Source organism: Oncorhynchus gorbuscha, linkage group LG03, assembly GCF_021184085.1.
Source record: "Oncorhynchus gorbuscha isolate QuinsamMale2020 ecotype Even-year linkage group LG03, OgorEven_v1.0, whole genome shotgun sequence".
In the NCBI taxonomy this organism is placed as follows: domain Eukaryota; kingdom Metazoa; phylum Chordata; class Actinopteri; order Salmoniformes; family Salmonidae; genus Oncorhynchus; species Oncorhynchus gorbuscha.
In genome coordinates, this window is record NC_060175.1 from 6,302,935 (window position 1) to 6,324,939 (window position 22,005).

At 44.3% G+C, this 22,005-nt stretch overlaps 2 protein-coding genes across 4 annotated transcripts in view; both read right to left on the reverse strand.

The window, feature by feature from the left end:
• Window positions 1-339: 339 nt before the first annotated feature.
• On the reverse strand, window positions 340-13,715 carry tamm41 (TAM41 mitochondrial translocator assembly and maintenance homolog). Its single transcript, XM_046338819.1, has 8 exons — window positions 13,290-13,715; window positions 10,821-11,003; window positions 9,882-9,974; window positions 7,223-7,373; window positions 5,771-5,916; window positions 4,660-4,825; window positions 685-747; window positions 340-553 (listed from the first exon to the last, which is right to left on the reverse strand). Exons 1-8 carry the CDS (start codon window positions 13,425-13,427, stop codon window positions 477-479), a joined length of 1,017 nt encoding a protein of 338 aa, XP_046194775.1. The 5' UTR covers window positions 13,428-13,715; the 3' UTR covers window positions 340-476.
• A 2,827-nt stretch (window positions 13,716-16,542) lies between these two features.
• Window positions 16,543-22,005, reverse strand: part of pusl1 (pseudouridine synthase like 1) — a 68,180-nt gene continuing 62,717 nt past the window's right edge. For 2 of the 3 annotated variants that reach the window (XM_046338822.1, XM_046338820.1), the window contains one exon: window positions 21,283-21,535. In XM_046338822.1, coding sequence (XP_046194778.1) covers window positions 21,498-21,535 — 38 coding nt within the window. In that variant the 3' untranslated portion in view covers window positions 21,283-21,497. Of the gene's footprint in view, window positions 19,106-21,282; window positions 21,536-22,005 lie in introns of those variants that run through there. The other variant, XM_046338821.1, reaches the window with a different exon arrangement.

The window sequence follows — 22,005 nt, forward strand, 5'->3', positions numbered from 1 at the left end:
TCCCTATTGTGCATGACAGAGTATCGTATACATGTTGTGCACAACACATTTCTATCTAAAACGTTCTGTGATGTTGCATCCTCTTGAACAATGCCCCCAAGGGGAACAGGTTGGTAATATCAGTTCATCCAGGCAGAAAGGAACTGTACAGTATATAGCCATTTATAAAAAACGGGGTGGTTCGAGCCCTGAATGCTGATTGGCTGAAAGCCGTAGTATATCAGACCGTATACCACGGGTATGACAAAACATGTATTTTTTACTGCTCTAATTACATTGGTAACCAGTTATATTTAAGCAATAAGGCACCTCGGGGAGGTTGTGATATATGGCCAATATACCACGGCTAAGGGCTGTGTCCAGGCACTCCACGTTGCGTCGTTCGTACGTACGTAAGAACAGCCCTTAGCCGTGGTATATTGGCCATATACCACAAACTCCAGAGGTGCCTTATTGCTTAAATATAACTGGGATGATCAAGGCTTCTTCATTCTCCAGCCCTTCCACATCTTCTGGAGCTTCTTGGTGCTGTAGGACAGAGATTTCAGCAGCCCTGTATGAGGAGAACACAGTCAGGTAGACCTGTACATCTACCCTGTATGATGTATGTGTACTTAGTGTTGATATCCTCAAATTAATTCAAATATATAATAGAAGCAAACTATTCATTTTTTTTTTTTTTACCAGCCGTGGCGATTCCTTTGGCGGTCTGAGTTATGCTTGACGACTTCACTATAGACGATATCCCTGTAGGAAAGAAACAGAAGAGTCTGGGTCAATGATTTATATATACACACACATACACTAGATGACTGGTAGAGGGCACTGTTTTGAAACCAACACCCCCCCATCTTGGTACTCCCTTCACCGTTGTAAAAACATATTTTGAAAGCATGAATGTATTAAGAGTAAACATTCACCCACTTTGAATGTTATATTGTCTTTTTGTGCATCTCTGAGCGGATGTTCCATCCATTTCCTGGGTCATTTCCTGGGTATCGGAGCGATTGCAATTCATGCAGGCAGAAATTCGGGCCGGTGTGACGTAGCATCGCGATAAACTTCAACAGAGTGATGACTGAAGTGAAAGAGATACCTCTGATATCAATGCAAAATTGACAGAAAAATTGTTTATTGAATCTCAAGTCAATAGGATTGTTTATAGGAATACGACTTTTAGATCGCGAAAACGTCTATCAATACATGTCAGATTTAATACCGGCCGATGTCATAACGCGGGAGGTTCTTCTCTCGAATGAGCCATTGATCATAGCTAGCTAGCTAGCTAGCTAGCCAGGCCATAGAGAGCGCATTGCATTGTGGGGTTTTGTAGTCGACTTGAGCTGCAACAGCTTTTCCCAACGATTTCCACGTGTTGCTACCAACCTTATTATAAACGACAACATGAAACATTTGTTCGCAAAAAAAAATACTGTTCTCACCTATTAGTGTTATGTGACACTAAAATAGAGGAACGCGTGGATTTGTGGATCAGGGTGGGATTCTCCTTTAAGGTCTACATTCATTCCACGTTTACACACCTAAATGCATACTTTTAAATTATATTATGCGCGCTAAACATTTTTTTTTTTATCTAAACATTTTTTTTAAATTACTCACATTATTGGACCCACTACAACAACAAAAATACATGTAATTTTGCCCTTGAAACATTTAATACTGTTGAATTCCATGTATTCCTATGGAGGACTGGTCCTACTGAGGAGAGCCAATATGGCCGACTGGTGGCTTCAAAGCCTCTCATTGGCCAATACAGAGCAATCCAGGGTTTATATAATAATAATAATAATAAATGCCATTTAGCAGACACTTTTATCCAAAGCGACTTACAGTCATGTGTGCATACATTATATACAGTCAGAAGTTTACATACACCTTAGCCAAATACATTTAAAAACATAGTTTTTCACAATTCCTGACATTTAATCCTCGTAAAAAAGATTCCCTGTTTTAGGTCAGTTAGGATCGCCACTTTATTTTAAGAATGTGAAATGTAAGAATAATAGTAGAGAGAATTATTTATTTCAGCTTGTATTTCTTTCATCACATTCCCAGTGGGTCAGAAGTTTACATACAGTCGTGGCCAAAAGTTTTGAGAATGACACAAATATTCATTTCCACAAAGTTTGCTGCTTCAGTGTCTTTAGATATTTTTGTCAGATGTTACTATGGATACTGAAGTATAATTACAAGCATTTCATAAGTGTCAAAGGCTTTTATTAACAATTACATGAAGTTGATGCAAAGAGTCAATATTTGTAGTGTTGACCCTCTTTTTCAAGACCTCTGCAATCCGCCCTGGCATGCTGTCAATTAACTTCTGGGCCACATCCTGACTGATGGCAGCCCATTCCTGCATAATCAATGCTTGGAGTTTGTCAGAATTTGTGGGGTTTTATTTGTCCACCCGCCTCTTGAGGATTGACCACAAGTTCTCAATGGGATTAAGGTCTGGGAAGTTCTGGCCATGGACCCAAAATATAGTGATCACTTTTGCCTTATGGAAAGGTGCTCCATCATGCTGGAAAAGGCATTGTTCGTCACCAAACTGTTCCTGGATGGTTGGGAGAAGTTGCTCTCGGAGAATGTGTTGGTACCATTCTTTATTCATGGCTGTGTTCTTAGGCAAAGTTGTGAGTGGGCCCAGTCCCTTGGCTGAGAAGCAACCCCACACATGAATGGTCTCAGGATGCTTTACTGTTCACATGACACAGGACTAATGGTAGTGCTCACCTTGTCTTCTCCAGACAAGCTTTTTTCCAGATGCCCCAAACAATCGGAAAGGGGATTCAGAGAAAATTACTTTACCCCAGTCCTCAGCAGTCCAATCCCTGTACCTTTTGCAGACTATCAGTCTGTCCCTGATGTTTTTCCTGGAGAGAAGTGGCTTCTTTGCTGCCCTTCTTGACACAAGGCCATCCTCCAAAAGTCTTTGCTGGACTTTCTTGGGCGCCCTGAAGCCTTCTTCACAATAATTGAACCGCTCTCCTTGAAGTTCTTGATGATCCAATAAATGGTTGATTTCGGTGCAATCTTACTGGCAGCAATATCCTTGCCTGTGAAGCCCTTTTTGTGATGACGGCACGTTTCCTTGCAGGTAACCATGGTTGACAGAAGAAGAACAATGATTCCAAGCACCACCCTCCCTTTGAAGCTCCCAGTCTGTCATTCAAACTCAATCAGCATTCCAGAGTGATCTCCACCCGGCACAGCCAGAAGAGGACTGGCCACCCCACATATGCGCTCTCTAATTCTCACTTTCTTTCTCTCTCTCGGAGGACCTGAGCCCTAGGACCATGCCCCAGGACTACCTGACATGACTCCTTGCTGTCCCCAGTCCACCTGACCGTGCTGCTGCTCCAGTTTCAACTGTTCTGCCTTATTATTATTCAACCATGATGGTCATTTATGAACATTTGAACATCTTGGCCATGTTCTGTTATAATCTCCACCCAGCACAGCCAGGTTCCTCTCTAGGTTTCTTCCTAGGTTTTGGCCTTTCTAGGGAGTTTTTCCTAGCCACCGTGCTTCTACACCTGCATTGCTTGCCGTTTGGGGTTTTAGGCTGGGTTTCTGTACAGCACTTTGAGATATCAGCTGATGTACGAAGGGCTATATAAATAAATTTGATCTCCAGCCTTGTCAACACACCTGTGTTAACGAGAGAATCACTGACATGATGTAAGCTGGTCCTTTTGTAGAAGAAAAAGAAACGCACACCTATTTAGACGAGGTGCTGGCTAGCGGAGTAGAAAACTTGAAAATAAAGAAGAGCCGCACTCTAGGACCTCAGATGCAAAAATGTAATTTGAAAATTGCACCCAAGGATGAACCAGACTTGTGGAGGTTGACAATTGTTTTTCTGAGGTCTTGGCTGATTTCTTTATATTTTCCCATTTGCTCACATTGTATATAGACTTGTTTATACTGTATTATTGACTGTATGTTTGTTTTACTCCATGTGTAACTCTGTGTCGTTGTATCTGTCGAACTGCTTTGCTTTATCTTGGCCAGGTCGCAATTGTAAATGAGAACTTGTTCTCAACTTGCCTACCTGGTTAAATAAAGGTGAAATAAATAAAATAAATAAATCAAAAAGCAAAGAGGCACTGAGTTTGAAGGTAGGCCTTGAAATACATCCACAGGTACACCTCCAATTGACTCAAATTATGTCAATTAGCCTATCAGAAGCTTCTAAAGCCATGACATTTTATGCAATTTTCCAAGCTGTTTAAAGACAGTGAACTTAGTGTAGGTAAACTTCTAACCCACTGGAATTGTGATACAGTGAATTATAAGTGAAATAATCTGTCTGTAAACAATTGTTGGAAAAATGAATTGTCATGCAAAGTAGATGTCCTAACTGACTTGCCAAAACTATAGTTTGTTAACAAGAAATTTGTAGAGTGGTTGAAAAATGAGTTTTAATGACTCCATCCTAAGTGTATGTAAACTTCCCACTTCAACAGTAGATCATACATCATGTACATCATTAGTCATATATATTGTACATTAGTTATTATTATAGTCATTAGGTTTAGCAGCACCAGCTGTCAGATCGATTCACCCCTTGTTTCATCGCCTTGCCCGGGATTCGAACCGGCAACCTTTGGCTACCTCAGCCACTGAACTACATACCTTGCTGCACCACAGAACCGCAGTCTGGGTCCTGGGCCACCTGTAGTAGTATCTCCTCCACGTCCCTGTTCTTCCCAGGCGGGTCCACCAGTCGTGTGATCCTCTGCTGCAGGGTCCTGGGGAGGGCCATCAGCTGGACAAACTGACCCTCTGGACTCTTATCCACCTGGAAAAGGTACACATATTACACACCTAGAACATACACACGTTAGGGGGTCCTGTGGAGGGGCGTCGTCAGCTGGTTAGGGGGCCCTGGGGAGGGGCGTCAGCTGGTTAGGGGGCCCTGGGGAGGGGCGTCAGCTGGTTAGGGGGCCCTGGGGAGGGGCGTCAGCTGGTTAGGGGGCCCTGGGGAGGGGCGTCAGCTGGTTAGGGGGCCCTGGGGAGGGGCGTCAGCTGGTTAGGGGCCCTGGGGAGGGGCGTCAGCTGGTTAGGGGCCCCTGGGGAGGAGCGTCAGCTGGTTAGGGGGCCCTGGGGAGGGGCGTCAGCTGGTTAGGGGGCCCTGGGGAGGGGCGTCAGCTGGTTAGGGGCCCTGGGGAGGGGCGTCAGCTGGTTAGGGGCCCTGGGAAGGGGCGTCAGCTGGTTAGGGGCCCTGGGGGAGGGGCGTCAGCTGGACAAACTGACCCTCCAGACTTAAACACACCTACAGGAGGGTATCTCTCCAGGAACAGGGTTGGAGTTAAAACCTACAGGAGGGTAGCTCTCCAGGAACAGGGTTGGAGTTAAAACCTACAGGAGGGTAGCTCTCCAGGAACAGGGTTGGAGTTAAAACCCTACAGGAGGGTATCTCTCCAGGAACAGGGTTGGAGGTAAAACCTACAGGAGGGTATCTCTCCAGGAACAGGGTTGAAGAGCCCTGATATAGAATGTATACACATTATCATATGAACACATTTGGGATGGAGGCCAGACCTGCGTTTCTCACCTCCTGCCTCCCCTGCTGAGGCTTGTGTGGTGCACACACACACACACACACGCACACACGCACACACGCACACACGCACACACGCACACACGCACACACTTCCAGTTTCCCCTGTTGAGGCCCACACACACTCACCTCCAGTTTCCCCTGCTAAGGCCCACACACACCACACACACACACACTTCTCACCTCCAGTTTCCCCTGTTGAGGCTTGTACACCACCTGTGGACACTCTTGAAGAATATTGTTGTAGAGGATGCGGAAGTGCTGGACGTTTTCCTTGACAATGTTAGCCACCTTGGACCGGTCTTCTCCAATCACCATCCTGAAATCCCCTTGGGTGGGACAACAGACAGTTTCACAACCAATCAGCAGAACAGTTACACGAATAACCAATATTCTCCACCCTTCTCACCATGTGTGCGTTTTCACTCCCTGTCATGGATTTAAAAAGCATTTGATTGGTGTAAGCATTGCGTGGAGGGAGTTGCCACCATTTTTAAAAGCATATAAATGAAGTGTTCAAGGTGAATTGGGACGTAACACGGGGCTAGAATTAAAGGGGCGGCAGGTAGCCTAGTGGTTAGAGTGTAGAGGCGGCAGGGTTAGCCTAGTGGTTAGAGTGTAGAGGCGGCAGGGTTAGCCTAGTGGTTAGAGTGTAGAGGCGGCAGGGTAGCCTAGTGGTTAGAGTGTAGAGGCGGCAGGGTAGCCTAGTGGTTAGAGTGTAGAGGCGGCAGGGTAGCCTAGTGGTTAGAGTGTAGAGGCGGCAGGGTAGCCTAGTGGTTAGAGCGTTGGACTAGTAACCGGAAGGTTGCAAGTTCAAATCCCCGAGCTGACAAGGTACAAATCTGTCGTTCTGCCCCTGAACAGGCAGTTAAACCCACTGTTCAGAGGCAGTCATTGAAAATAAGAATTTGTTCTTAACTGACTTGCCTAGTTAAATAAAGGTCAAATAAAATAAAATAAATAAAAAGCATTCGTATACTAGCATGAGTTTGGTCCTTAGTAGAACTCGGCTCGGTGACAAACGTGTCTGTGCCTCGGAAAACCAGAAAAAAAATATGGCTCTTTGTCCCGCTTCATACAACATAACATGTCCTCAAAATAGAATTACATCAAAGATTCAACATTAGTTACATACTTCTTGTTTACGTTTTTGCCGAGGTCAATTTGACATCTAACTAAGATGTTCGGCGCAGTATTTCTCAAGTGAAAAAACGTACATGAAAACATGTCGTCTCTCGTCGAATGACAAAAAAACAAAAAACACTTAATTGAAGAATCCTTACTGTTGACCAATCACTGAAGAAGGGTAGTAAGACTTCAGCTACCGAACTTTCAGCTCTGCCTCACTAAAAACAAAACTGTGTGCTCAAACAAACTGGGGGAAAAACACTAAAACACTAAAACTAACAGAAACGTACCACCATTTTGACGGTGAAGCATAACAGAAATGTTACACTAGTCAACAGCTTAGGGAGAAAAAGGAAAAGAAACTAATTGTGCTTCATTGACTTTGCAGATAGCAGTTACTTTAAAAATGTTTACTTTCGGTGATAGGTGTTTGTTTACGTTATTTAAAATTAAGTAATGGTACGTTGCCCCTAAATAATTAAAATGTAACTAAAAAAGTCTAGTCACCGGCGTAGGAGAGCCCAGCAATCTGCAGGAGTAGGTCCTCTTCAGAGAAGCTCTCAGGCAGCATGAGGAAGGAGGCAGTCACAGCACTCTTCAGATTCCCCACCAACGCAGCACGCATCTTCCCGTTTTCACCCTGCACTAAGATCTTCACCTACACAACAATAACACAGTCAGCTTCCTGTCCTCACCCTGCACTAGAATCTTCACCTACACAACAATAACACAGTCAGCTTCCTGTTCTCACCCTGCACAACAATAACATAGTCAGCTTCCTGTTCCCACCCTGCACTAGATAGTCAGCCTCCTGTCCTCACCCTGCACTAGATAGTCAGCCTCCTGTCCTCACCCTGCACTAAGATCTTCACCTACACAATAACATAGTCAGCTTCCTGTTCTCACCCTGCACTAGATAGTCAGCCTCCTGTCCTCACCCTGCACTAGATAGTCAGCCTCCTGTCCTCACCCTGCACTAGATAGTCAGCCTCCTGTCCTCACCCTGCACTAGATAGTCAGCTTCCTGTTCTCACCCTGCACTAGATAGTCAGCTTCCTGTTCTCACCCTGCACTAGATAGTCAGCTTCCTGTTCTCACCCTGCACTAGATAGTCAGCCTCCTGTCCTCACCCTGCACTAGATAGTCAGCTTCCTGTCCTCACCCTGCACTAGATAGTCAGCCTCCTGTCCTCACCCTGCACTAAGATCTTCACCTACACAATAACATAGTCAGCTTCCTGTTCTCACCCTGCACTAGAATCTTCACCTACACAACAATAACATAGTCAGCTTCCCGTCCTCACCCTGCAATAGGATCTTCACCTACACAACAATAACATAGTCAGCTTCCTGTTCTCACCCTGCACAACAATAACATAGTCAGCTTCCTGTCCTCACCCTGCACTAGAATCTTCACCTACACAACAATAACATAGTCAGCTTCCTGTTCTCACCCTGCACAACAATAACATAGTCAGCTTCCTGTCCTCACCCTGCACTAGAATCTTCACCTACACAACAATAACATAGTCAGCTTCCTGTCCTCACCCTGCACTAGAATCTTCACCTACACAACAATAACATAGTCAGCTTCCTGTCCTCACCCTGCACTAGAATCTTCACCTACACAACAATAACATAGTCAGCTTCCTGTCCTCACCCTGCACTAGAATCTTCACCTACACAACAATAACACAGTCAGCTTCCTGTCCTCACCCTGCACTAGAATCTTCACAACAATAACATAGTCAGCTTCCTGTCCTCACCCTGCACTAGATAGTCAGCTTCCTGTCCTCACCCTGCACTAGATAGTCAGCTTCCTGTCCCACCCTGCACTAGATAGTCAGCTTCCTGTCCCACCCTGCACTAGATAGTCAGCTTCCTGTCCCACCCTGCACTAGATAGTCAGCTTCCTGTCCCACCCTGCACTAGATAGTCAGCTTCCTGTCCCACCCTGCACTAGATAGTCAGCTTCCTGTCCCCACCCTGCACTAGATAGTCAGCTTCCTGTTCCCACCCTGCACTAGATAGTCAGCTTCCTGTTCTCACCCTGCACTAGAATCTTCACCTACACAACAATAACACAGTCAGCTTCCTGTCCTCACCCTGCACTAGAATCTTCACCTACACAACAATAACACAGTCAGCTTCCTGTCCTCACCCTGCACTAGAATCTTCACCTACACAACAATAACATAGTCAGCTTCCTGTCCTCACCCTGCACTAGATAGTCAGCTTCCTGTCCTCACCCTGCACTAGATAGTCAGCTTCCTGTCCTCACCCTGCACTAGATAGTCAGCTTCCTGTCCTCACCCTGCACTAGATAGTCAGCTTCCTGTCCTCACCCTGCACTAGATATCAGCTTCCTGTCCTCACCCTGCACTAGATAGTCAGCTTCCTGTCCTCACCCTGCACTAGATAGTCAGCTTCACCCTGCACTAGATAGTCAGCTTCCTGTCCTCACCCTGCACTAGATAGTCAGCTTCCTGTCCTCACCCTGCACTAGATAGTCAGCTTCCTGTCCTCACCCTGCACTAGATAGTCAGCTTCCTGTCCTCACCCTGCACTAGATAGTCAGCTTCCTGTCCTCACCCTGCACTAGATAGTCAGCTTCCTGTCCTCACCCTGCACTAGATAGTCAGCTTCCTGTCCTCACCCTGCACTAGATAGTCAGCTTCCTGTCCTCACCCTGCACTAGATAGTCAGCTTCCTGTCCTCACCCTGCACTAGATAGTCAGCTTCCTGTCCTCACCCTGCACTAGGATCTTCACCTACACAATAACATAGTCAGCTTCCTGTCCTCACCCTGCACTAGGATCTTCACCTACACAACAATAACATAGTCAGCTTCCTGTCCTCACCCTGCACTATAGTCAGCTTCCTGTCCTCACCCTGCACTAGATAGTCAGCTTCCTGTCCTCACCCTGCACTAGGATCTTCACCTACACAATAACATAGTCAGCTTCCTGTCCTCACCCTGCACTAGTTAGTCAGCTTCCTGTTCTCACCCTGCACAGCAGTCAGGTACCAAAACCATGGTGCACGACTGAATTGCAACTAAACTTATAGTTCCATCGCCTGGTTGTATTTGTGATCACATGACCAACATCATGGTTATGTACATGCTCTAGGGCGCAGTCGCCTCTACCACAGGGACCAACACCTACTGGTTTGTGCAGTCTGCCAGCAATATACATGGTCTTCCAGTGGAGCAGGTCGTCAATCAGAGAGTCAGTACTGATCACGCCATACTTCATTATCTGTCGAGAGAGAGAGAAGACCTTTAGGTTATAGAGCCAGATTAAAACAAGATGTTGGATTGGTGCAGTGCAATGTGTTGTTTTATTGGGTCTGCCATAGTAGCATGGTGCCCCTGGAGCACATTAGGCTGAAGTGCCTTGCTCAAGGGCACATTTTCTATATTGTAGAAACCTCATCCCCAGACTATTGCACACAGCGCATATAAACCTGGGACATCAACCATTCTGAACTGGCCTTAGTAGGAGTGACTATAGAATTACAGTGGGGTAAAAAAGTATTTAGTCAGCCACCAATTGTGCATGTTCTCCCACTTAAAAAGATGAGAGACGCCTGTAATTTTCATCTTAGGTACACTAGAACTACGACAGACAAAATTAGAAAAAAAATCCAGAAAATCACATTGTAGGATTTTTAATGAATTTATTTGCAAATTATGGTGTAAAATAAGTATTTCGGCCCTGCAGACGCTCGGCCCTGCAGACGCTCGGCCCTGCAGACGCTCGGCCCTGCAGACGCTCGGCCCTGCAGACGCTCGGCCCTGCAGACGCTCGGCCCTGCAGACGCTCGGCCCTGCAGACGCTCGGCCCTGCAGACGGCCCTGCAGACGCTCGGATGTCAATGGGGATGTGGATGGGAATGTGGATGGGGATGGGGATGTGGATGGGTAATGTTGATAGGGATGGGGATGTGGATGGGTAATGTTGATAGGGATGGGGATGTGGATGGGTAATGTTGATAGGGATGGGGATGTGGATGGGAATGTGGATGGGGATGGGGATGTGCTCCACGATCAGCTCCTCCGTCGAACTGACGTCGGAGGGAATACCTAAAACATACAGGCTTACCCTTCCATCCACAGGTACTAAGGTGTTGTAGTACACCCCAGCCCCGTGTTCTTCCTGTATCCTGCTGATCTTCCTAGGACCCAGGAACTTCAATACAGAATAGTGTTTCCTGTTCTGCATCAGGTTCATGGTATGCCAGGTGACTGGATCGTCGACAGCGAACACAAAATCCAGCATGTTTTTCTGGGAGGAGGAGAAGAGATGCTCTTGTCAGTTATATTGTTAAAGGGCTAGACTATAGTTTTAATAAAAGCCCAGTCCTGATGTGTCACAAGGTGGGTTGGGACTGTCACGGTTGCATTGCAGTCCAGACAAAGCAGAATATCCAGAGGAAAAATGTTGTTTTTGAATTGTAGCTGCTGGATAACTCTGCATTGACACTGTTAAGGGATTTTTAATCAATAATGACTAATTATGTAACATTTCAATCAGGACTGACTAATCAGAATACTAGTTTATGTTACTGTATAGATGTATGAATTTTATTTTAATCCTAGTACTGAATATAATGTGTGTAATTATATAATCAAGAATTAGAACAATGACTGTCTGTTCCTTGGTAGAAATGAATGAACTTATCGTCAGACTGGCTGGAATGCTCATCTACACAGGAAGACCTTGGCTCATAAATTATATTAAATTGGAAGGGAGACGATGTGGGAAGGCTTGAGATACTGCCTTTGTACCAGGGTGGGTGAAGAGACGGGACAGTTAGAAAACTAATGACGTCATTTTCAGTTTATAACCTGTGGTAAACTGTATCGTGTTTAGTACTCTCGAGAATAAACGCTGCTGATTGATTTTGAGACTGGTCTCTGTCCATTTTATGCAACTAAGAGTCTTACAAATTCCTGGAAGTGGACAGAGTGTTTAATTTAATTGGGTATTAAAACATGTAGGAATTTAATTCCAGTAACATATATTCATTGATCAATGTTATGTTACACACACATTGTATTTCAACAACTGCGGTATTGATGTCTACCATACATGACCAAAAGTATGTGGACACCTGTTCATCGAACATCTCATTCCAAAATCATGGGCATTAATATGGAGATGGTCCCCCCCCCTTGCTACTATAACAGCCTCCACTCTTCTGGGAAGGCTTTCCACTAGATGTTGGAACATTGCTGCTATAACAGCCTCCACTCTTCTGGGAAGGCTTTCCACTAGATGTTGGAACATTGCTGCTATAACAGCCTCCACTCTTCTGGGAAGGCTTTCCACTAGATGTTGGAACATTGCTGCTATAACAGCCTCTACTCTTCTGGGAAGGCTTTCCACTAGATGTTGGAACATTGCTGCTATAACAGCCTCCACTCTTCTGGGAAGGCTTTCACTAGATGTTGGAACATTGCTGAGGGGGATTTGCTTCTATTCAGCCACAAGAGCATTAGTGAGGTCGGGTACTGATGTTGGGCGATTAGGCCTGGCTCGCAGTCAGCGATCCAATTCATCCCAACGGTGTTCAATGGGGTTGAGGTCAGGGCTCTGTGCAGGCCAGTCAAGTTCTTCCACACCGATCTCAACAAACTATTTCTGTATGGGCCTCGCTTTTAGTGTGGGGGAATTATCATGCTGAAACAGGAAAGGGCCTTCTCCAAACTTTTGCCACAAAGTTGGAAGCACAGAATCATCTAGAATGGCATTGTATGCTGTAGCATTAAGATTTCCCTTCACTGGAACTAAGGGGCCCGAACCATGATAAACAGCCCCAGACCATTATTATTCCTCATCCACCAAACTTTACAGTTGGCACTACGCATCGGGACAGGTAGCATTCTATTGAGGCATGTAGCGTTCTCCTGGAATCCGCCAAAACCTAGATGCGTCTAGAGTGAGTGATTCATCACGCCAAAGTCCATTGGCGGCGAGCTTAACGCCAGTCCTGCCGACGCTTGGCATTGTGATCTTAGCCTTGTAGTGAGTGTTGCAACCGAGGACAGACTTGTTTTTCTTTTACACACTACGCCTGCTGATGCGTTGTTGCTCCTAGACGTTGCCATCTCACAATAACAGCACTTACAGTTGACCGGGGGGCAGCTCTAGCAGGGCAGAAATGTAACTTGTTGTAAAGGTGGCATCTTATGACAGTCCCACATAGAAAGTCACTGAGCTCTTCAGTACAGCCATTCTACTGCCAAAGTTTGTCTATGGAGATTGCATGGCCGTGTGCTCGATTGTATACACCTGTCAGAAACGGGTGTGGCTGAAATAGCCAAATACACTAATTTGAAGAGGTGTCCACATACTTTTGTGTGTGTATATATATATATATATATAGTACATTTATGCGCTCGTGCTAGTCGTGCATGTTGTCCTCTTAAAGTTTGGCATGACAGACGATTCCATAAATTGGCAAGAGAGCACACTGGCACCCAGGCGTCCTAGCCTACTGCCGAAGTCTGTATCATTTCGTCTAATGCCATGCATATACTAAAGAATATATTATGTCTCACGACTTACCCCCATTTGACCTTGGCTAGTTCCATTTTGTTTGAATACTCCAGACCCATAGGCAAAAGCGAGGCTGATGTCTTGAGGGAACTGCGACAGTATTCTTCGGTAGAGCACACTGGTGTTCTGCAGAGCTGGAAGCGTCATGATTGCAATGCGCTTTCATATAAATGGAGCTACAACAAGACTGAGAATGACATTTCAGCCAATTTAGCTAACCGGCCATTGCAAAGTATATTCACCGGCTCCGCTATTTCTTATCTAATAATTACAAACACGAGAAAAGTGAAGCAGCAAACGGTCACATAAGCCTACGCAATAGCATGGCACAGAATTTCTCTTTGACCATGGTTCCTGACTTTAATACATAGCTAGATGTGCCAATATTATCTGCACGTTTGTTGTTTTTTTCGTCATCAACACTAAGAAAGTACATCCGGGTTACGGAATTTCAGAAACGTTCTAAATAAAAGTGCCCCACGTAATTGTAGAAAAGTGTCAATACCTGAATTTATTCATGATGTGAAAAATAATTATCTAAACATTAACATTAATTAGTCACATGTGTTCATATTTAAGTGACATTCGGGGTTTTCAAACATGTTCCAAGGTCAAATAAATGCCCCCAGTGCTAATCACTGTGATTGAAATAGGTGCTACAGTAAAAGTGTTGTAGAATGTATATATGGTGTCATTTCATGGGGTGTTGAATAATACAGAATGTTGCTTGCCTTTTACTCCACCCAATTCAATGGGCACATTCTGAATCATTGTATATGGAATACAGAGGAAGGAGTAGGCAGCGATTGTAAGGAGGTGAGGAAGGAGGAGGGGGTGGTAAAGGAGGTGGTGGTGAGGAAGGAGGTGGTGAAGAAGGAGGTGGTGAGGAAGGAGGTGGTGAAGAAGGAGGTGAGGAAGGAGGAGGTGGTGAGGAAGGAGGTGGTGAAGAAGGAGATGATGAAGAAGGAGGTGTGACGTTGTTGTCTGTGGTGATAGAGTTAACTGTGGAGTTGAAAATGAATAGGCTTAGAACAAAACGTATAAGATCTCCCAAGCCTGTGTTTACCATATACTTTATTTTGGGCGTTTATCCAAACACAACATTCATTATTCCCACATTTTGTCCAACGACGGCGGAGTTCGTGCCTATTATTATTTCTCTATACATCTCAAGCAAACTGGAAACAAATTAAAACCGTGATAAGATCTGTAAGAAACAAGAAACCATTTTAAGCGAAGCACCGGTCATGTACATAACAGACAATTACATTAAAAACATATCCATTTCTCAATGTGCAATATTTTTTATCTTATATAAAGTAGTGATTTTATTCCGTTTAGATTTTTCCCTGATGTAATTATAATTGTGTAACATAATTGTAACATTATGCGCTATGACTATGAAAATGTACAACATTTTGGGGGGTGATTTCGTATTGTACACATACCGTTTAACAGCACACTTTTATTTTGAAGGCAAAATCAGTAGAAACGGAAGTCTTAATGCTGCTGCCGTGACACTAATATTTTTTACGGTTCAATGTTTCATATCAACAGTGCAGGACCTTTCCATGTGTTCACTGCCACCGTGTGGCTCGGGAGGGAACAATATTCAATCACTACGTAAATTAAGAACGCAGCACATGTCAAGTCGTGTTAATCATAGTTGTGTGTGTGTGTGTGTGTGTGTGTGTGTGTGTGTGTGTGTGTGTGTGTGTGTGTGTGTGTGTGTGTGTGTGTGTGTGTGTGTGTGTGTGTGTGTGTGTGTGTGTGTGTGTGTGTGTGTGTGTGTGTGTGTGTGTGTGTGTGTGTGTGTGTGTGTGTGTGTGTGTGTGTGTGTGTGTGTGTGTGTGTGTGTGTGTCTACGTAGATAAATTATTATATTAGATAACAGTACCAGTCAAAAGTTTGGACACCCCTTTATACATTGTAGAATAATAATGAAGACAACAAAGCTATGAAGTAACACATATGGAATCATGTAGTAACCAAAACAGTGTTAAACCAATCAACCAATCAAAATATATTTTATATTTGAGATTCTAGCCACCCTTTTCCTTAATGATAGTTTGGCACACACTTGGCATTCTCTCAACCAGCTTCATGAGGTAGTCACTTGGAATGCATTTCAATTAACAGGTGTGCCTGTGGAATATTCTTCTAAATGTGTTTGAGCCAAGCAGTTGTGTTGTGACATGGTAGTGGTGTTATACAGAACATAACCCTATTTGGTAAAAGACCAAGTCCATATTATGGCAAGAACAACTCAAATGAGCAAAGAGAAACAACAGTCCATGATCACTTTAAGACGTGAAGGTCAGTCAATGCAGAGCATTTCAAGGTTTCTTCAAGTGGAGTCATAGAAACCATCAGGCACTATGATGAAACTATGATGAAACTGTCTCTCATGAGGACCGCCACAGGAAAGGAAGAGCCAGAGTTTCCTCGGCTGCAGAGGATAAGTTCATTGGAGTTACCAGCCTCAGAAATTGAAGCCCAAATAAATGCTTCACAGAGTTAAAGTAACGGTTGTGTGTGGGTGCTTTGAGTAGGTGAACAGATGATCTCTGCATGTGTGGTTCCCACCTTGAAGCATGGAGGAGGAGGTGTGGTGGTGTGGGGGTGCTTTGCTGGTGACACTGTCTGTAATTTATTTAGAATTCACTTGTCAGGAACCACAGCATTCTGCAGCGATACGCCGTCCCATCTGGTTTGCGTTTAGTGGGACTATCGTTTGTTTTTCAACAGGAGTATGACCCAACACTCCTCCAGGCTGTGTAAGGGCTATTTGACCAAGAAGGAGAGAGATGGAGTGTTGCATCAGATGACCTGGCCTCTACAATCACCTGACCTACAACCAATTGATATGGTTTGACCACAGAGTGAAGAAAAAGCAGCCAATAAGTGCTCAGTATATGTGGGAACTCATTTAAGACGGTTGGAAAAGCATTCCTCGTGAATTTTGTTGAGAGAATGCCAAGAGGTGTGCAAAGCTTTCATCAAGGCAAAGGGTGGCTGCTTTATAGAATCTCAAATATAAAATATATTTTTGATTTGTTTAACACTTTTTCTGGTTACTACATGATTCCATGTGTGTTATTTCATAGTTTTGATGTCTTTATTATTCTACAATGTAGAAAATAGTACAAATAAAGAAAACCCTTGACTGTGTAGGTGTATCCAAACATTTGACTGTTACAACACCTTAGTGCCTTCCGGAACCTCACACTGGTTCCTCAGCCACGTTGGGGAGAGGTCATTCCCTGCAGAGGAGCTGAGCCACAGGTGCCCCAGTCTACACAACTCAAGTCGTCATGGAGTATGCCTCCTTGTGCTTTTAAAGGGAATGTAAACAACAAAATAACAGTCTGTCCTGCTCCTCTCCTCTCCCCACACAGTCACTTCAGTAGATTTGGCTTTCCAGCCTAATTTAGTCATCCCTCACCCTTGCCATTCCCAACCAATCAGAGCACTTGGAAATGTTCATCTGGACACTGCACCCGCCCACTCAGGTCGGAGTGTTTATCATCGTCGTCGTCGTCCGAAGGGAGGAGACGCCATGTTTCTGACGACTTTTTATTGTCAACACGGAAAGTCTGAATAATTACTTCCTGTTACCTTGATAACCTTCAGCCACATGTCCCACTGTATTACCGTTCTGTAATGTTAGACTTGCTGCTTTGCCTATTGTTTATCATGTGCAGTATTATTAAGTACTGCGTTATCGCATTGGTTGCAAAGGTGCTTTCATGGTTGTATTGGTAAACATCTTTTGCATGCAGACACTAACACAGCGTTTTCTATAGTGGTGTTTTATTGTGCTTCCATGGGAGAGTCATCCCAGAGTCATTCTAGAGTCATCCCAGAGTCATTCTAGAGTCATCCCAGAGTCATTCTAGAGTCATCCCAGAGTCATTCTAGAGTCATTCTAGAGTCATCCTAGTCATCCCAGAGTCATTCTAGAGTCATCCCAGAGTCATTCTAGAGTCATCCCAGAGTCATTCTAGAGTCATCCTAGTCATCCCAGTCATCCCAGAGTCATTCTAGAGTCATCCCAGAGTCATTCTAGAGTCATCCCAGAGTCATCCCAGAGTAATTCTAGAGTTATCCCAGAGTCATTCTAGAGTCATCCCAGAGTCATTCTAGAGTAATTCTAGAGGAATCCCAGAGTCATTCTAGAGTCATTCTATAGTCATCCCAGAGGGTTCTAGAGTCATCCCAGAGTCATTCTAGAGTCATCCCAGAGTCATTCTAGTCATCCCAGAGTCATTCTAGTCATCCCAGTCATTCTAGAGTCATCCCAGAGTAATTCTAGAGTCATCCCAGAGTCCTTCTAGAGTCATCCCAGTCATTCTAGAGTCATCCCAGAGTCATTCTAGAGTCATCCCAGAGTAATTCTAGAGTCATCCCAGAGGGTTCTAGAGTCATTCTAGAGTCATCCCAGAGTCATTCTAGAGTCATCCCAGTCATTCTAGAGTCACCCTAGAGGGTTCTAGCGTCATCCCAGAGTCATTCTACAGTCATCCCAGTCATTCTAGAGTCATCCCAGAGTCACCCTAGAGGGGGTTCTAGCGTCATCCCAGAGTCATTCTACAGTCATCCCAGTCATTCTAGAGTCATACCAGAGTCATTCTAGAGTCATCCCAGTCATTCTAGAGTCACCCTAGAGGGTTCTAGCGTCATCCCAGAGTCATTCTAGAGTCATCCCAGTCATTCTACAGTCATCCCAGACGGTTCTTGGAGCTTGCTCATGTGAAGAGTAATTTACGACCTTGTGGTTCCAGATCTGACAAGATCTCAGCCTGGCAGATTCTGACACAAGACTGGAGAGAGAGGGGGTGCCATACACTTTAACCCTTTGTCATTCCAAGTAATTGGTTTATCTCTCTCTCTCTCCAAGATGTTTATATTTTATATCGGTACTGTGTTTATAAGCCTTAATAGACATGTTGTAAGTGTAAAGCTATTTGTCATTTATTCATGAACATTTGTATATTGCATAGTTGCAAATGTGTGCATTTTCTTGTGTCTTTATAAAACCACAACGATAAGATTCCATGTCATTCAGATGACCACAGTAATAGGAACATCTAGAAACATCCTCAAATAGAAACAGCTGTGTGTGTGGTGACTATCGAGAGGACAGCGATGAGCCTTAACATCGTGTTCCAACAGGACAGCAGTGGGCAGAACCAATCAGTTATAAGTATATAGCGGGTGAGGGAAGTCACAGCCTGGCCACTCAGACGGATGAGGGCATTCCAACCAAACGTTTTGACGTGGTCCACCGAGATGGATTCAGTGACCAACAGTTGTTTGTTTTTCGCATGGTCTGTCTGTCATTTCTCCGGATTTAGCGACCAATAGTTTTTTTTTACAGAAGCTACTTCGGGATTTTGGCAATGAGACCCTTTATCTACCTCCCCAGAGACTGGTGATTTTGTGGATAATATTTTTCTCTGTGTCCAAGTATGAAGGAAGTTAGGGGTAGTTTCGCGAGCCAAAGCTAACTAGCGTTAGCCCAATGACTGGTAGTCTATGGGTATCTGCTAGCATGATGATTCCCAATGTATCCCTTTTAAAATGTTCGTTTTGGTTTGACGGGGGAATGAGAGCACTGTCGTTGTGCAGTTTGACTGACAGCTGACAGGACATGTTGACATGTAGTATTTGGTTCGACATGGGGACTCGTGATTGGCTGTTTGAGAAAAAAATGTAGAAGACACCTGCACACTGCTCTTGATAGTATCACTGCTTTTTAATAAGCTTTACATCTAAAGAGGGTTCTTCTTTTTTTCTCATTTTATTCAAACGTTACCAAGCGCCTGCAAACAAAAGAAAGAAGATAATTCAGACGAGCGAGTGCCTTTTTGGAAATGCTGTTTAGAAGTGTGAAATGAGCGATCGTAATTCTGGAGGTAGAGTCGCCACGGTTAGATCAGTGACATCATTTATAATACTGAGTTCAATTAAGGAACCAGAAACACAGAATACAGGAAACATTATTTATAGGCTGGCCAGAGAGAGAGAGAACGTATTTAACTCACACAGTAGAATCACTCCATAGATTAAAAGTTTAAGGTTACATAGTCTTAAAAACAGATATTATGACCATATTTATACATCTTGAAATAACTGTAAATACAAAAATAACAGCAACGAAATACATATCCACAACACAGAGACAGGAACAAACACCCACGAAATTAGGCTAGAATACACACACCTGACTGAGTGTAACATGAAAATAAACAAACCCCAATACGTTTGTCACACCCTGACCTACCCAAACAAAACAAAAACACAAAATACAATGACCAAGGCATGACAAAATTATGACCAGGATACATATCCACTTAGTAGAACACAGGTCACAGGTTTGTACCCAACAAAACATTCAAGCAATACCAGGATGTCCAGGTCACAGGTCACCGGACCCACAGGTCACCGGACCTGAGGTTGAGAGACATTGTGCTATGCCTCAATCCCAAACGGACCCTTAGACCCTACCACTTATTCACTTGTGGAGATCTGAGAGGATTTGATTTGTACAGTGGGGAGAACAAGTATTTGATACACTGCCGATTTTGCAGGTTTTCCGACTTACAAAGCATGTAGAGGTCTGTATTTTTTTTAATCATAGGTACACTTCAACTGTGAGAGACAGAATCTAAAACAAAAATCCAGAAAATCGCATTGTATGATTTTTAAGTAATTAATTTGCATTTTATTGCATGACATAAGTATTTGATCACCTACCAACCAATAAGAATTCCGGCTGTCACAGACCTTTAAGTCTTTAAGAAGCCCTCCTGTTCTCCACTCATTACCTATGTTAACTGCACCTGTTTGAACTCACCTGTCCACACACACTCAATCAAACATTTACATTACATTTACATTTAAGTCATTTAGCAGACGCTCTTATCCAGAGCGACTTACAGACTCCAACCTCTCCACAATGGCCAATACTAGAGAGCTGTGTAAGGACATCAGGGATAAAATTGTAAACCTGCACAAGACTGGGATGGGCTACAGGACAATAGGCAAGCAGCTTGGTGAGAAGGCAATAACTGTTGGCGCAATTATTAGAAACTGGAAGAAGTTCAAGATGACGGTCAATCACCCTCGGTCTGGGGCTCCATGCAAGATCTCACCTCATCAATGATCATGAGGAAGGTGAGAGATCATCCCAGAACTACACGGTAGGACCTGGTCAATGACCTGAAGAGAGCTGGGACCACAGTCTCAAAGAAAACCATTAGTAACACACTACGCCGTCATGGATTAAAATCCTGCAGCGCACGCAAGGTCCCCCTGCTCAAGCCAGCGCATGTCCAGGCCCGTCTGAAGTTTGCCAATGACCATCTGGATGATCCAGAGGAGGAATGGGAGAAGGTCATGTGGTCTGATGAGACAAAAAATAGCTTTTTGGTCTAAACTCCACTCGCCGTGTTTGGAGGAAGAAGAAGGATGAGTACAACCCCAAGAACACCATCCCAAACATGAAGCATGGAGGTGGAAACATCATTCTTTGGGGATGCTTTTCTGCAAAGGGGACAGGACGACTGCACCGTATTGAGGTGAGGATGGATCTTGGCCAACAACCTCCTTCCCTCAGTAAGAGCATTGAAGATGGGTCGTGGCTGGGTCTTCCAGCATGACAATGACCCGAAACACACAGCCAGGGCAACTAAGGAGTGGCTCCGTAAGAAGCATCTCAAGGTCCTGGAGTGTCCTAGCCAGTCTCCAGACCTGAACCCAATAGAAATCTTTGGAGTGAGCTGAAAGTCCTTATTGCCCAGCGACAGCCCCGAAACCTGAAGGATCTGGAGAAGGTCTGTATGGAGGAGTGGGCCAAAATCCCTGCTGCAGTGTGTGCAAACCTGGTCAAGAACTACAGGGAACGTATGATCTCTGTAATTGCAAACAAAGGTTTCTGTACCAAATATTAAGTTCTGCTTTTCTGATGTATCAAATACTTATGTCATGCAATAAGAACTCCCCTCACCTGGGTGTCTAGGTGTTAGAAAACTAAAACCTGCAGACACTAGACCCTCCATGAAATTAGTTTGACACCCCTGACCTAGCCTATCAGAGGGGCAAATTGGAGGTATAAGTAAATTGCTTTTCAAATCCTCTCAGATCTCCACAAATGCGTAGGGCGTAACGTCTAGGGGTCCATTTGGGATTGGGCCTAGGTCATTAAAACGACAATCAACTCTGTGAATCCTCCTGAGTGTAAAGCTGCAGGTCTGTGGAAGAACAAAAACAACAGAAAGGAAAAATGGTGCCCTAAAATAATTTCCTCTAGAAATATCAAATAGAAAAACAAGGTACAGTGGGGCAAAAAAGTATTTAGTCAGCCACCAATTGTGCAAGTTCTCCCACTTAAAAAGATGAGAGAGGCCTGTAATTGTCATTGCCCCACTGTATATTGTGTGAACTGTATCTGAACATTTTACTTGAAATCAATGTCCTTGCTTCCTCCGTCATTGTTTTCTCAATTCCTCACAGCTCATCTGAGGAGGTCGTCTTGAGGGAGGAATTGAGGAAACAAGGACGGAGGAAACATGGGGAGGAATCTCAATTGCACTTCCTTGATTCCTCACGTCTTCTCTCCTCACCTCCTTCTCATTGGCTCCCCTTTGACCTACCCCTCTGACCTTCTAATCCAATGGGTTTTGAGAAGGAGGCGAGGAGAGAGAATGCGAGGAATCAAGGG

Excerpts from the sequence above, each read along its gene's own strand:
- tamm41 (XM_046338819.1), bottom strand. The coding sequence starts at position 13,427 with ATGACGCTTCCAGCTCTGCAGAACACCAGTGTGCTCTACCGAAGAATA. Across the intron at positions 7,374-9,881 it reads CTGGCAGACTGCACAAACCA|GTGAAGATCTTAGTGCAGGG; the intron begins GTAGGTGTTGGT and ends ATTGTTGTGTAG. Across the intron at positions 4,826-5,770 it reads CTCAACAGGGGAAACTGGAG|GTGGATAAGAGTCCAGAGGG; the intron begins GTGAGAAGTGTG and ends TACCTTTTCCAG.